The sequence below is a fragment of the Anser anser genome (assembly GCF_964211835.1).
Source record: "Anser anser genome assembly, chromosome: 10".
Taxonomy (NCBI): domain Eukaryota; kingdom Metazoa; phylum Chordata; class Aves; order Anseriformes; family Anatidae; genus Anser; species Anser anser.
In genome coordinates, this window is record NC_139730.1 from 14,101,191 (window position 1) to 14,114,615 (window position 13,425).

The 13,425-nt window shown below is 40.3% G+C and overlaps 1 protein-coding gene across 6 annotated transcripts in view; it reads right to left on the reverse strand.

Moving 5' to 3' along the window:
• TMEM266 (transmembrane protein 266) overlaps positions 1-13,425 on the reverse strand; it is a 78,607-nt gene that overhangs the window by 47,829 nt on the left and 17,353 nt on the right. For 3 of the 6 annotated variants that reach the window (XM_083850816.1, XM_083850817.1, XM_083850815.1), the window contains exons 2-4: positions 12,626-12,799; positions 6,809-6,909; positions 3,248-3,436 (exon numbers count right to left, since the gene is read on the reverse strand). In XM_083850816.1, coding sequence (XP_083706942.1) covers positions 3,248-3,436; positions 6,809-6,825 — 206 coding nt within the window. In that variant the 5' untranslated portion in view covers positions 6,826-6,909; positions 12,626-12,799. Of the gene's footprint in view, positions 1-3,247; positions 3,437-5,659; positions 5,766-6,808; positions 6,910-12,625; positions 12,800-13,425 lie in introns of those variants that run through there. The other 3 variants (XM_083850819.1, XM_083850818.1, XM_083850820.1) reach the window with 2 other exon arrangements.

The following is a 13,425-nucleotide window of genomic DNA, read 5'->3' on the forward strand; positions in this document are numbered from 1 at the left end:
TTTTTGCTTATCCCACTCCAGAAGACGGCACAGTTTGTGGTTTGCCTGAGGATTTCTGGAAGAGCAGAGAAGGGTTTTTTTCCTGTGTAATTAATTACACTTGTACTACTTACAGGTGTACTTCAGGGACCGACTTTATGTGTCATAAAATCTGCAGTCCTTTCTTTGTTGCTTAGTGCATGGATCATAGTTGTAAACTGAATTTCTGATGGAAATAGCTCAAACTTCCTACATAATTCCTTTGGTAACATTGAGAGATGGAAACTGCCTGCCCTGAGCATTTGATACAGTAGAGCAAAGCCGCATCAAACTGCACAAAATCAGGCTTTGATTCCAGTATCTTTAAAGCCATGGGATGTCAGTTTACATATGATCTGCCTAATAAAAGACAGATCATAATTTTCTGTTTACTTCCCCCCCCCCCCCCCATTTCTTGTGGGAGGGGTAGCTGGTCTGATGCCATCTGAGAGTTTCCAGGCACACAAGGAGAGCTGAGCTATCACCCACCTGTTCCTGGTTGCCAATTAATATTGGGTTTATTGAGAGAAATTCTCTCAGATAAATAAAAGCATCCCATCAACAGACAGATGCAGCTTGTGACAACTACCCAGTATTTCCCAAATCCCTACCATTTTCTTATTGCATCTTCCCAAGAAGGGGGCATGCACCAGACTTTCCTGCTCAGAGCCTTGCAATTTGAATAAGTACAGTTTGTCTAGATCGGCTACGGATCGAGACCAACAGAGCCATACAGAATATATGCAGGTCAGAGAGGTTGGCAACTTCCCTGAAATTCTCAGGGAAAATATGTAGCAGGTAACATTTGGAGGTCTGTGATGAAGGCAGACTGCCATGGAGACAAAGATGAGGCCAACATCCCCTTTTAGTACTCTCCAGCATTACCTCTACCTTCTGGTATCTCCACTCGCAACCCGTACAGAAGTGGTGGGGGCACAGAGCTTCACAGTCATGAATATGGATACTTGCAGAAAATACAAGGACTTAAACATTTTCTGTCACTTCCTGCACTGCCATTCCCACACCATTCTCTTCAAATATGAGGGAGAGGAAGCTGGCAGGTCCTGTACCAGGCTGATCTGACTCACCATAGATCCTTCCTATCCAGGTGGAAGAGAAGTGAGCCAGCCACATCTAACAAGGCCACTAGAATGAAATTAAAGCACTCTCGTAAAACCAGACATATTCCCAAACAAGCCACGAGGTGGTATGGGGACAGAATTTTACTTTTGCTTAAGGCCTTCTTGAGCTCGACTCTGCTCCTAAATTTCACAGGATCTCAGCTGCAACCAGCGCTTCTGAAAGAAAGAAGGAGCCATTCCCACAAGGAAGATGCAGCCCTAGGACTCAGTGGAACTTACTCAGCCAAAATACACTGAGATATACAAACTAAAGCTCTGAATTTTATTCACAGAATCCCCTCTACAGCAGGGCAGTCTGGATGGCACCTGCTTATTTCCATTCAGAGCAATAAAGCCACAAAAGAAGTCTGTGTGAAAGAAGGGATCTCTGCTGAGGAAAAGAATGATAAGTCTATTTCCACGCTTAGACTGCAAGGCTGCTCAAACAGTCACAGTGAGAGATCTGTGCACTTTGGCACAGTGAAGAATGGAGTTTCAGATCATAAAAATCTATTAAAATGCATATTTGAACAAAACTGGTATTTACTTAGCACCAAAATATCCTGAGGGTTACACCTGCATACTCAAATTAATTTTCAAGTGCCTCTTTTGCTATGCAGGCTATTTTATGTTACAGTTGTACTGTACTTACATAACCTACTTGAAATGTATTTCCCCTTGTTTGGAGTAACAGCTTTCTGGAGATGTCTCACAAAGTCTAATTTGGAAAGAAATTAAAGGCAAGAGTCTTTCCTCTGTACTCCTTCCTGACTACCATACAGAATACCTGCTGAGCAGAGATCAAGCAGGTCTCTTTGCTGATTTCTGAGCACATGTTAAAACACATTCAGCCACCAATAATTGGAGGCTTATTAATGTCTTCATCATGAGAGCTCTGTATGGCTTACTGTGAAGTGCTTTTAGATGGTTCTTACCGACACTGGAGTATATATACATTCAGTGCAACACACCGTGCGTAGTAATCACAGAATCAGGGGGGCTAAGCACAAGCGCTCACTGAACTTCTATGCCAACAGATGTTGAACTACACTGTTATCATTCCTGACAACTGCGTTTTCTTTAAGACATCTAGTTATTTGAATTCTACTTCCCTCTTCCCCACACACACCTGTAGTCTACCCCAGCACTTTGCTAACCTTATTCTTCTCTTCCTTGCTGCTGTTCAAGCTCTTTACTTCTTGTTCTAAACACCATGGAGATGGAACAGACTTCGCTTCCTCACTGAGGAGTCCCTTATAATTTCCTCCGAAGTCTCTTCATGTGAAATGCAAACTGTTACTTCCATCAGTCCTCCAACAGCAGGTTTTCTGCACCTCTCATCATTCCCACTGCCTACCTCTAGATTCTTTCCAATTGACCCAACACTTTCATGAAAAATTTAGCACAGGAGCCCACCTACAGCCACTTAAAGCCTGAATCAGGCATAAGGACAACTTCTTATGTTCTGCAGAATAACAATGCTACATAAGCTTACACTGGGTTATGCTTGAGCAAATGTTATAAACTGGTTAAGATCTTTCATTCCAATAAAACCGGAGCAGTTGTTCTACAAAAATGGGAGTAATATGCTCATACCATCAATGACCATGTTCTCACATAAGCAAACTACACAATACAAATTATTCTGCGAAAAGTAACAATCTTTTCTGGAATTAGCAGTACTAAGTCACTATCTTTTGGTCAGGAGATGTACTGTGACATAAAAGAATCACAGTAGTTAACCCTCTGTTATCTTGAAATCCTCCTGAAACCCCTCTAATGAAACGCTTTCACCAGGCCATTCTGCTTGTCTGATGAGGCTTAGTCTACTTTCCTCTCTCTGACAGAAAGTTTCCAGACTGTGGTCGAGTAGCTGCTATGAATTATGTAATTTCAAAGAGCCCCAAACCAGCATTGATCAGTTATATTCAAAAAAAGTCATTTCCATTCTGAGACAGTGGTTTTAAAATGAGTTTGAGGATAACTGGCTGGCTGCTCTTCTCCAGCTGGATGTTTTATTGTTTTTTTTTTTTTTTTTTTCTTTTTTTCAGGCTGTGAAATTCCTATAACATAACACTAGAATTTAATATTCTGTCCTTTGTACTTACCCTTCTCTTTGGTACTCCTCATCCAAATTTGACAAAAGCTGGGACCCAGCCACAGACAGATCAAGTGCGGCTAATGGGAGATCTCGATAGGCAAAATTCACAAGCTGTACAGGAGCAATGCTTTTGGTCTCTTCTTCCACTTGTTGTGAAATTATCTCAACTTCTGAAACACTGCCTTCTATTGTAGGCCTGAAAATATAATCAGTGATAAAAAACACTTCTTCCTCTACAGATACACACACATATACATCTACATTATATAAACACATATAAATAAACAAACAAGTAAAAATAAGTTTGAGACAATAACTTCAGTGAACCCCAAAAAGCAGACAACTTAAATGGCCCTTGCAAAGTCACTGAGGGAGGCATCCTTGTTGAGGGGGAAAGACAGATCTCTCTAAACTTGTCTTCAGTACATCTCACTGAAATCAACAGAACCCTCACAGATAAAAGACAACAGCATTTCACTCTGCTGAAGCTGCTTCAGAAGCACTAAATAGAAATGAAAGTGTTATAAACAAACAAAAATAGAAACAATGTATGAACCCAAAAGCAAAATATTTGTGCAAAACAGACAAGAACAGAAAGAAGGCATGCAACTACCTCAATTAAAAACTCACTGCTTTGTGACTTAAATCAGGGAACAATGAATAGTTCAGCTTATGAATTATGTACAAATCAGCTGTTAGTTACTAGATGCAATATGATCCCTCTTTCACTGTCGGTCAGTATAGTCAGATTTTTCATGGCTGGTGACTTGGTTGCATTCAACCACAAAATATCATTCTGTTACAAGTTATTTCAAAATAATTCTGAAAGCAGAACAAAGATTCAGGAGAATTATGAACTCATTTATAACAGTTATCTTAAGTAGCCATATGAACAGCTTTTAAGTCCGGACATACATTTTGCTACCACACCACTAACGTTAATGCAAACTGCATGCAAGTGTCTAACTGCAGGCATGTCTTCCACATTCATAATAAGACAGTACTTACCTAGAAACCCAAACTTGGTCAGCTAGCATACTATCTAGTACATACGAAGGATGACTTCACTGTAGGAGAAACCTCATATGTCAAGTCCCAGCAGGGACTGATCCTTTGCAGTCCCCAGTGAATGCTACTTGCTCCTTTTGATTCAAAGTAGGGTGCAAGCATAATCTGCTCTAGCTTTCATCCAGGGAAGCTCATTAACTTCTCAAGAAATCTCAGGCTAGTTTTCAGAGGTTTTCAACAGCAGGTGTGAAGATGCTTTTTCCTTAGGGATATAGTTAAAAAGTGCACAGCACCCAACTTCCCTCTGTTATGTGACTTCATTGTGGTGATTTTGTTTTTAAAGAAGCTTATTAAAATCTTCCAGCTATTAGAGCAACCTGAATAACAGTTCATTTTTCCAGAAAAATAGAAGAGTTCTTAACTCATGTATGTTGTAAGTCTGAAGATGCAGTTGAAGGAACTAAAATTTTATGCAAAAGAGAGACAAAGACCCTATTGCTCAGAGCCTAACCATTAAACTAACCCTTTTGGATGGAAAACATTCCTAAATTTAAAGGAGCTAATCGCTGCCAGAATTACACAAGAAAGTAATTTGAAAAATCGGAAAATGCTGTTATAACTCAAGTATTTGTCAGAGAAAGGCTATGACTGTGTCATACTATGTCAGAAAGTGGAAATGAAGGGAGCCACTACCATTTAAACAACCTAAAGGCTGGTTTTAGTTTATTTTTTGCCTAACTAATGATTGAAAGTAATGAGATTCTTGTCATTTCCAATAGAATTGTATTTCTCTCTTAACAAACAGAAATTGGAAGCCCAGAGGGAGGAGCCAATTCTAGCAAGAATGTTCTTTCTTTGATTTTCACATTTAGTGCCATCCTGTGGACCTTTACGTTTACAAGTCCAAGATAAGCTGGTTCAGTTTTGCATGGAAGTCCACAGAGCAATCCAATTTCCAGTATAATAAAGGAAAAAGGAAAACAGATTAGTGCAGCCTCCCCCTCTGAAAAGTATTTACCTTTTGTATTTCTTAAACAGACTACATGGTACACAGAGTCTGATGTGACTGAAAAGCAAAACAAATACACCAATAGACCAGTGTTGGCACGCAGCTTTGCAAGAATTTTGGTGAAAGGAAAGGAAAAAAGCAATGGATCTGACATAGACATGACAAAGTAGTTTTCAGCTACTGGCTCTCAGTAACACATCCAAAACACTCACTGCATTCATGCTATTTCTGCTAATTCACACTCCTCAGACAACTGACCAAATCCTACTATTCCTTCTCAAAGTAGCAACTTTCCAGTAATACTGATGGAACTCTCTCAATGTCACAACAACATTCTCCTGCAGGTAGGAGTTGTTATGGTGTATTTAAAATAAGCTGTAACTATCCTTATATGGCACTTACTGAGGACTGGTCATGTTGGAGGATGCAACCAAATCAGCAGCGGTTCCAGTATTTAACTGATTACAGCTCTTTTGCACAGAAGTTCTAGCCTTCTAAGATGAGCTTTCTGCAAGAGGAGAAACAAAGTCTAAAAATCTAAAACACAGTTGAAAGAACTCCAAAGGGCTGCATTGACATTTTTGGTCATGTTGTGAGTTTGCCTATTTTATTTCCCCTGTGATTCTTTTTCCAGGTGTTCTTATTCCACGTAAACTCCTCTACTTTATGGAAGGGGTAAAGCTACACTGCATTTATGTACATACATAGACACCTGCTCACATATAAACTTACATAACAACGTGTATCTTGTTTTAAATTTCTAGACTGTTTAGAGAAATAACGAGGTGAGGGATTTTCAAACAAAGCTCAGGGCCTCAGGAGCACAAATGCTACTGGAAGCCAAAGGACAATTTACAGTTACAATTTTCAATTACAAATTAATATACTGAATAGAGATGAACGTTAGCTTTGTCTACAAAGTTTTGTTCTCCATTTTCTAATGGGAACCGTGTGCCTGACTTCTTTTGATACTTTGACGAGTGTCTTTTAAAAACTAGTTCATGTTGTCAAATATTTTAGATAGGCTGTTATCGAGATGATAATTCAATCAACAAAGCCCACTAACACATTTGGAAAATGTACCAGATTTGCCTATGGCAAAATCTCCATTTGTGTTGCACCTAGACCAAAGGGAACCAGAATGGAAAACAACAAGCTTGTGAGAATAAAACCTACTGATAAATAGGTTTTGGTAGCTGGCAAAGGATACCATATAAGAAATAGAAATTCATAGAAAATGATATCATGAGAGACTTTGTAAAGCTACTGTCAGGGTTATAAGCTAAATAATTAAAATCAGTAACTAAAATACAAAAAGATATTCTTACTGTACTTTAACAGAAATAGCAGTTGGTAAATTAGCATATTACTGACAATAAGAACAAACTATTTTCATGATGATGGAAAATACTTCTTATATTGAACTTTATACTGGAGTCATTAACAGGCTGAACTGTTACTATCAGTCAAGTATTTACAATGGAAACATAAATATAACAAAAGTATACTCCTTAGCAATCACTTGATACCAAATAATAAAACCGAACTTACATCATTTGTAGCGTCATTTCCAAGGCTTTACTTCATGGCCTGTAAACTTGCAATAATGTAAAATATAGTCAATCCATTCTCAGATTTTCCAGATAACGTGCCTGGGTATACAGAAAAGAAAGGGTCTGGATTGTGATCATCCTCCTCAGGTAGATAAGGCAGCCAAAAACCATTTAATTATTCATATGAAGAAAAGAAACACAACTGACTTTAAAACAGAAAACATACATGTTCCAGAAAAACACACACACTCCACTTATCTATAAGCTTTCAATACCTGTAAAGTCAGAGCAACAACCCAACTTCTTTCAGATAAACTTTATCTGATACAGTACAGCTTTAATTCAACATCCATTTAGTATCAATGGGAGTCTGTTTCCTTGTACTCTCGATCCTTGAATTATTTTATTCATTATATCCCCAAGGCAGCAAAACACTAAAATAATTTCTTCAAATTAAATGTTTATTTAAATCACATGCTGAAGGAATACAGTGAATTTGTGCCCATGACAGTTGTGTAACAGCAACTGTTACACCTACTGGCACACAACAAAACCGAAATGTCACTATCAGCCTTGTTTTGAAACTTTACAACTCTTTTCAGAAACAAAAGAGAACAAAACTATTTTTAATTAAGTGCTTTACCCAAACCTATTGCTCTAAGCAGTCAGCCTAGGACAATGCTAAAGGATGTGGCACCCTGCACCTGTCCTGTGAGACTGAGACAGAAATTGGAAATCCTACTGCACTTGTGTTTGCAAGCCTTGAGAATAAAAGGCACAGGGGATACATCTGATTTAGGAAATGGCACTAAAACTGATTGAAACTGACCTCCAAGGACAAGCAGACAGATGTAGAGATGGGAATTTTTTCACAGAGATGAAAACTCACCATCTATCTGGGAGAGCGCTAATATTCACCACCGCTCTCCCAAAGGAGCTTTGACAAACAGGAAGACTAAAAACATACAGCTAGATTTTAAAAATTATTATTTTTAAATTAATCTCAATATTTTTAGGGAACTTAAGTCATAACAGGGGGGCCAGCAACACTGCAAATCCTTAACATGACCTGAACATGCAACGTATGTGGTTTTTTTTTAAGCTAGAAATACATTCGCATTCAAGCAGAACTTTGTTTCCTCGCTCAACCAGATCCGACCAGTAGCAGCACCAGTAAGCCAGACCTGCCCCCCTCCTCCTGGAGCTGGCAGCTCTGCAGGAAACGTCTGCTGACCACCAAGAGCAAAGGAGCAACTCGTGGCTGGGAACCCTCCGACAACTCTGAGGGCTCCCCAGGGTGCAGAGTCCAAGGCACCCTTGCCGAAGGGATCGCTACCATGCCATAAGGCACTCGCAAAGCTGAGGGGAGAAACGTGGAAAGAAACGGGGAAGGAGATAAAGGGAGTCAAGTCTCCAAAGGACTCAGTGGAGCCTTCCTGAGAGAAAAAGTGGCAAAAGTGAGTAATTTCTGATGCAGATGACTAATGTGTTAGCTGATTTAATGAACTGAAAAGACGAGTTGTTAATGGTGCCCCCAGTAAGAGAGCAGCACAACAGAAACCTTCAAAATGAATGTAATAGGTTGTATCTATATCCTAAAGGGATTAGAAGGATTCATGCTTCTTTCTAGGCTATACACAAGCATGTATTGGTATTTGCAGAAACTTCATCTTTCTATCCACTCCAGCCCACCTAGCTGTTATGTACAAAACTTCATTAAAGCAATGTAAAACACTTCCAAGTTCCACAGGAAATTTCTGTGCAACTGAGCAGTGTTTAAAGGCAACAAGGCACAGCAGAGAGAATTCGTTTCCCTGTACTTAATCTCTCGCTTGCATTCCTCTAGGATACAGCATAGGCAAAGGGCAACGATGTGGCTCTCCTGCCTGCCAGCAGCGATGAGCAGGGGCAGAAGGCAGGCAACCTTTGGGGCTTCCATCCACCACCCGAGTGGAAACTTCCCTGTACTGCCCTATCTGCACCTAGCCCGGTCACTGCTCAGGAGGCAAAAATTGCCGTGGTCTCACCTGAGGGCATTAGTTAGCAGTTTCAGGGCGCCTTTTTTCTGCCTCTTGGAACTGAAAGCAGACAGCACATGGTACTGGCTGAGCTACCACGTGAGTACGAGCGATGCCCCTTTTGTGAGAGTTCAGCAGTTCTATTTGTTCTGCAGCACAAGTATTTTCAAGGAGAGATGGATGTAGAAGGAGCACAGTTTCCCAAGTTACACAGAATTAGAGTTAATTTTAAGAGGTGATACAACATGAAGGAAAGAATTACCCCCAAAAGGTTTCTTGTGCAAGCTTTGAAGTGTTGTAAAACCCAGAAATATTCACTGGATTGACTAAGGCACCAACTTGTATGTACTGAGAAGACAGTGTAGTCTGAAGAGAAGCATTATTTCTGCACCTGGTTTTCTGTGCAGAGTCAAGCTCGTAGGTTCATAGCCTGGCTTAAAACACGGAGGTTCACAGTTCAGATCTCGGCAGAGCTGACTCAGCTTTTCACCCATCTGCAGTAAGCAAAGGAAGTTGCACCCAATTCACTGAGCTCTTTTTGAAGCAAGGTCTTTGAAGTGCTTAGAAATGCTTTATTTGCCTCCCAAGCCCTTCAGCTTCTCTGTTCCTTCCACATATATCACACACACACACTGGTGTCTCCAAGACATTTGTCATGTACCTTCTGTTTAATTACGATTTCTTTTACCCCCTCCTGTGTGGGGGCACAGGCACACAACTGCTTCACAGTTCATGGGTTATGCTCAGAATCACACAGGATGAAAAGCGGTGTCATGTGCTATAGAGCTTGAGCAAAGGTTGATGCTGCTGCCCTTGCCCAGCACAGATCCTGCCTGAGTTGATTTGTTAATGTTTAAAACAACCTTCCGCTGTCAGTCACCACACCTTAGCCATAGCTTGCTAATAAGCAGATGGAGTTCAGCTGAAACAATGCAACGTACAGAACTGTTGGGAAAGCGTACGTAAAATCACTGTACGTGTAAGATGGTGCATGCTGTGTGTGCAAGTACTATCTAAGCTTTTAAAAAAAGTAACTTAAAAAAAATCTGTATTCCACATCTGCATTAAAATCTGACTTTTAGCACTGCTTTAGACAATCTCACAAAATGTGCCATAACAGGGTACCAAAAAAGTCTGAATTAAAAAAAAAAACAGACACAGGGAAGAGGAAGATGGTTTAATTTAAGCTTTTTATACCAAAGTCCCTGCTAGCTTGTATCCTCTTTAGCTGAGCTGAAGTCAAGACAACATGTCTCACAGTATTTGTTTTATTTGCTCCCACTCTCCCCGGGTTATCATCATGATGCTGTGAGCTCTTGCATGAAACACACAGAGAGAACCACCTGAGTTTCTATACTGACAAGTAACTAGGCAGCCAGATTCTGACCTGTTCTTCTAACTGAAGGTTCTTCCACACAGCCCCCTAACAAAAGCCTAGAGATGAACAAGCTCACCAGATGCAGGCAAAGTACATGCAACAGGCCGCACGTGGACACAACATTGCTGTTGGGGCAGTAACAGGCTTTAGGCATTCTTGTACAGCCTCTGTCTTGCCCTCTTCCCCTGCCCCAGCCATGCACATAGACCATTACTGTGAGCGTGATCAGGAAAATATGGCATTTTAATCAACAACAGCAGCTGATTTTTTTGTTTTTAATTTCTGTACTTTTCTTGAAGCAGGATTGCTTCCCTGGTGCAGGTCACACTACAGCTCCAAAAATAGCTGTGTCAGCAAAAGGGGGGTAGGGCAGTGGAGCGTGGGCACAGCCACGGGAACAAATGGCATGGTGGAGAAATACTTAAAGCAGCTTAATTCAGAAAGACTTAAACCTAAGATAATGTGCCAAGCTCTCGCAGTTGGTGATATTAAACTGGAATAAGCACCCAACCTGGAAATGCTTAACAGATTTACAAAGGGGGAAATGAAAAGCAGCCCTCTCTTTAGGGCGTTTTTTTTTTCCTTTCTTGTGTTTTGTTGGATTTGTGTGTGTGTGTGTGTGTGTGTGTGTGTCTGTGACATAAAAGCTTTTATATTGAATCTAGTACACATGAGGAAATGGAATTGTTTAATTTGTGCAAAATAAGTTATGTTAGTTTAGTCTATAAATTAAATTTCTTATACATCTAGTGTTTACATGGAATTTATGGCTATTAAAGTTCCTATCAGACAATCTTAAGGAAACCACAGAGCTACCCAGAAAGATGCAAATAACTTTGAATAGGGCTAGGGGAAATACCTAACCCAACGTTACCCTTAGGAGCTTTCAAAGAGAAATGGGAAGTGTAATTCAGAGGTAGCTACTTGTGAATCAGCCTAGCCATGTGGGATTTTGTGATTAACACCATTGCTATCACCTTGAAGATCAGCACAAATTCTATTTCATCACTTATCTCTACCAGTAAAAGTTATATTTCTTACAGATTGAAACTAGGCTCCCTAGTTCCCTAGTAGAAACTAGGTTCCCTAGGGATCACAACCTGGCAATTATGACATCTGTTTTCAGTTCAACATCTGGGTAAATTTTCACCAGCTCCATGCATCTGCATTTAGAAAATTTTAATGGTCACGTATGTCAGTGTTTCCTTAGAAATCCAGCAGCCTGCTCTTCTGACAGGGAAGCCCTGAAAAACTCCTGCAGAAGAGGTAGCAATACTTCCTTTCGTCACTCCAGGTTGAACAAAATTTAAGAGATTCATCATGATTAAAAAAACAAGATTGACTAAACTGCTCCTCCCCAAATCCACTTTCAGTTACCCAACATTTTAAGAAATTATTTGTTTATATGGCTCTAGATATGGACGCTTAAAACATCCTTTATTTTTCAAAAAAAATAATTACATTTATCAGTAGATTATGAATGCAGAGATCTCGCAGAAAAAGTGAAATAATTTGCTCAACAAACCAACTATGTTTGATTCATATTATTTTAACAGTTGCAGATACCCAACTCTATTTGTAGCTTCAATATTCCTATACAATATCCAGAAAAGGAGAGAGGTACAAAAGATAGAGCTTTTTATTTCAAGGGAAAAAAAAAAGGGACATTAAACTTTCCTCTTTGTCATAGTGATCTATGGTCAAGTTTTTAAATACATAATTAAAAAAAAACACACACAAAACCCTCCATCACAAGGAAGGTATTTTGATTGGAAAAAAATCAGGCATTCAGAAATTAGGAAGTGGCAGATTGGAACTTGCTCATGCAGCTATAATTCCATCCCCTCGTGGGATCATCCTGTATGCTGAAATTAAGCAGAATGCTGGGGGTGGGAAGACATGTAATCATGTAACTAAAAACTGTCTCGTTATTCGTAAGTATAGTTTATACTTCCTAGAGAAGTTTAGACGGGCCAAAGAAGAGAAAAAATAATTTTCTGCACAATCATAATCTCTCCACAACACATTATGAGCACTGTTTGAATCTGGAGCTTTCAGTACTGCAAACTTGGACCTCAGGACAAATTAAAACCCATTAGAGGAGGACTAAGTCAATACAAACTCCCAGGATAGCCCAGTCCAGCCCCACCTCTTCCAAGGCACCTGCAGATTTTTGCAGTACGTGGTACTTCCAGACAGAGAGAGATTGGAGGAGCTGCTCTGCCTGGGATGGTTATGGAGGGACTCCTCCTATAATCCTTCCCTCTGCCGCCTCTTCACTGAGGAACTGGGGAGAGGGGAAGGGAGCCATGCAGCAGGCCTACCTACAGACATGTGACATACAAGCATTCCAGCCCAAACGTGCTTTCAGCGCGTGCCTGTGCTGCCCTTCCGATTTGCATTGCTATACAGTACATACCAGTGCTGCTGTAGCAACTGCAGTCAGTTGTTCTGATGCACTACCAACATTTTCCAGGAAAAGCACAACAGCCAACAGGTACTTCAGCAATTCAAAACGTAGCTAAATCTGAAGACATCAGGGGATGAAGAAAAGGTACTTCTCTGGGCCTTCTTCTTGCTGAGTTTTAACAACCTATGGCAAATAATAAGAGTTATGAGGCATCTCAAAATTGTGGAAGAACTGAGCAGCTCTCATGGCCACCCAAACAAAAAGTTAGCTCCTTAACAAGGGACATGCACACATTTAGTATGGAGAGTACTCATTTGGCCTCTAACTCTGGATTAACTCTCCAAGCTTGCTATTTACCCCATCACATTACACATCATCCCCATTTACCTGCAGTAAATTAGTTTCCCCAGCATTGTTCCTCTATAGCTTCCCAGTGAGGTTAAAGTGAAAGGAGAAAAACAAACCACACTAATGGGCTCTCAAGTCCAGAGAATGAAGGAGAGAGCAACTACGTATTTAAAAGGCCCATTTACAGATTAATCTAGTCTTTGAAGGCTTGGGTCTGTTTAATAAGAAGCGAAACCACAAAAGAATGCTTGGTGTCTCAAATACAAGCATTAGGCACAAGGCTGTCAGCTTGCATTGTTTTACTGCGCATCTCAACACCTCCTGCTCTGCTCGTACCTCCAACTGCTGGAAAGAGCACTTCTATTTGAGGAAGGAGTGAGGGTATATCTACACATACCAAGCAGCACCACTTAGACCAGAGGGGGCTTCTAGTGAGATGATCTCTGTACAGCCCAGTACAA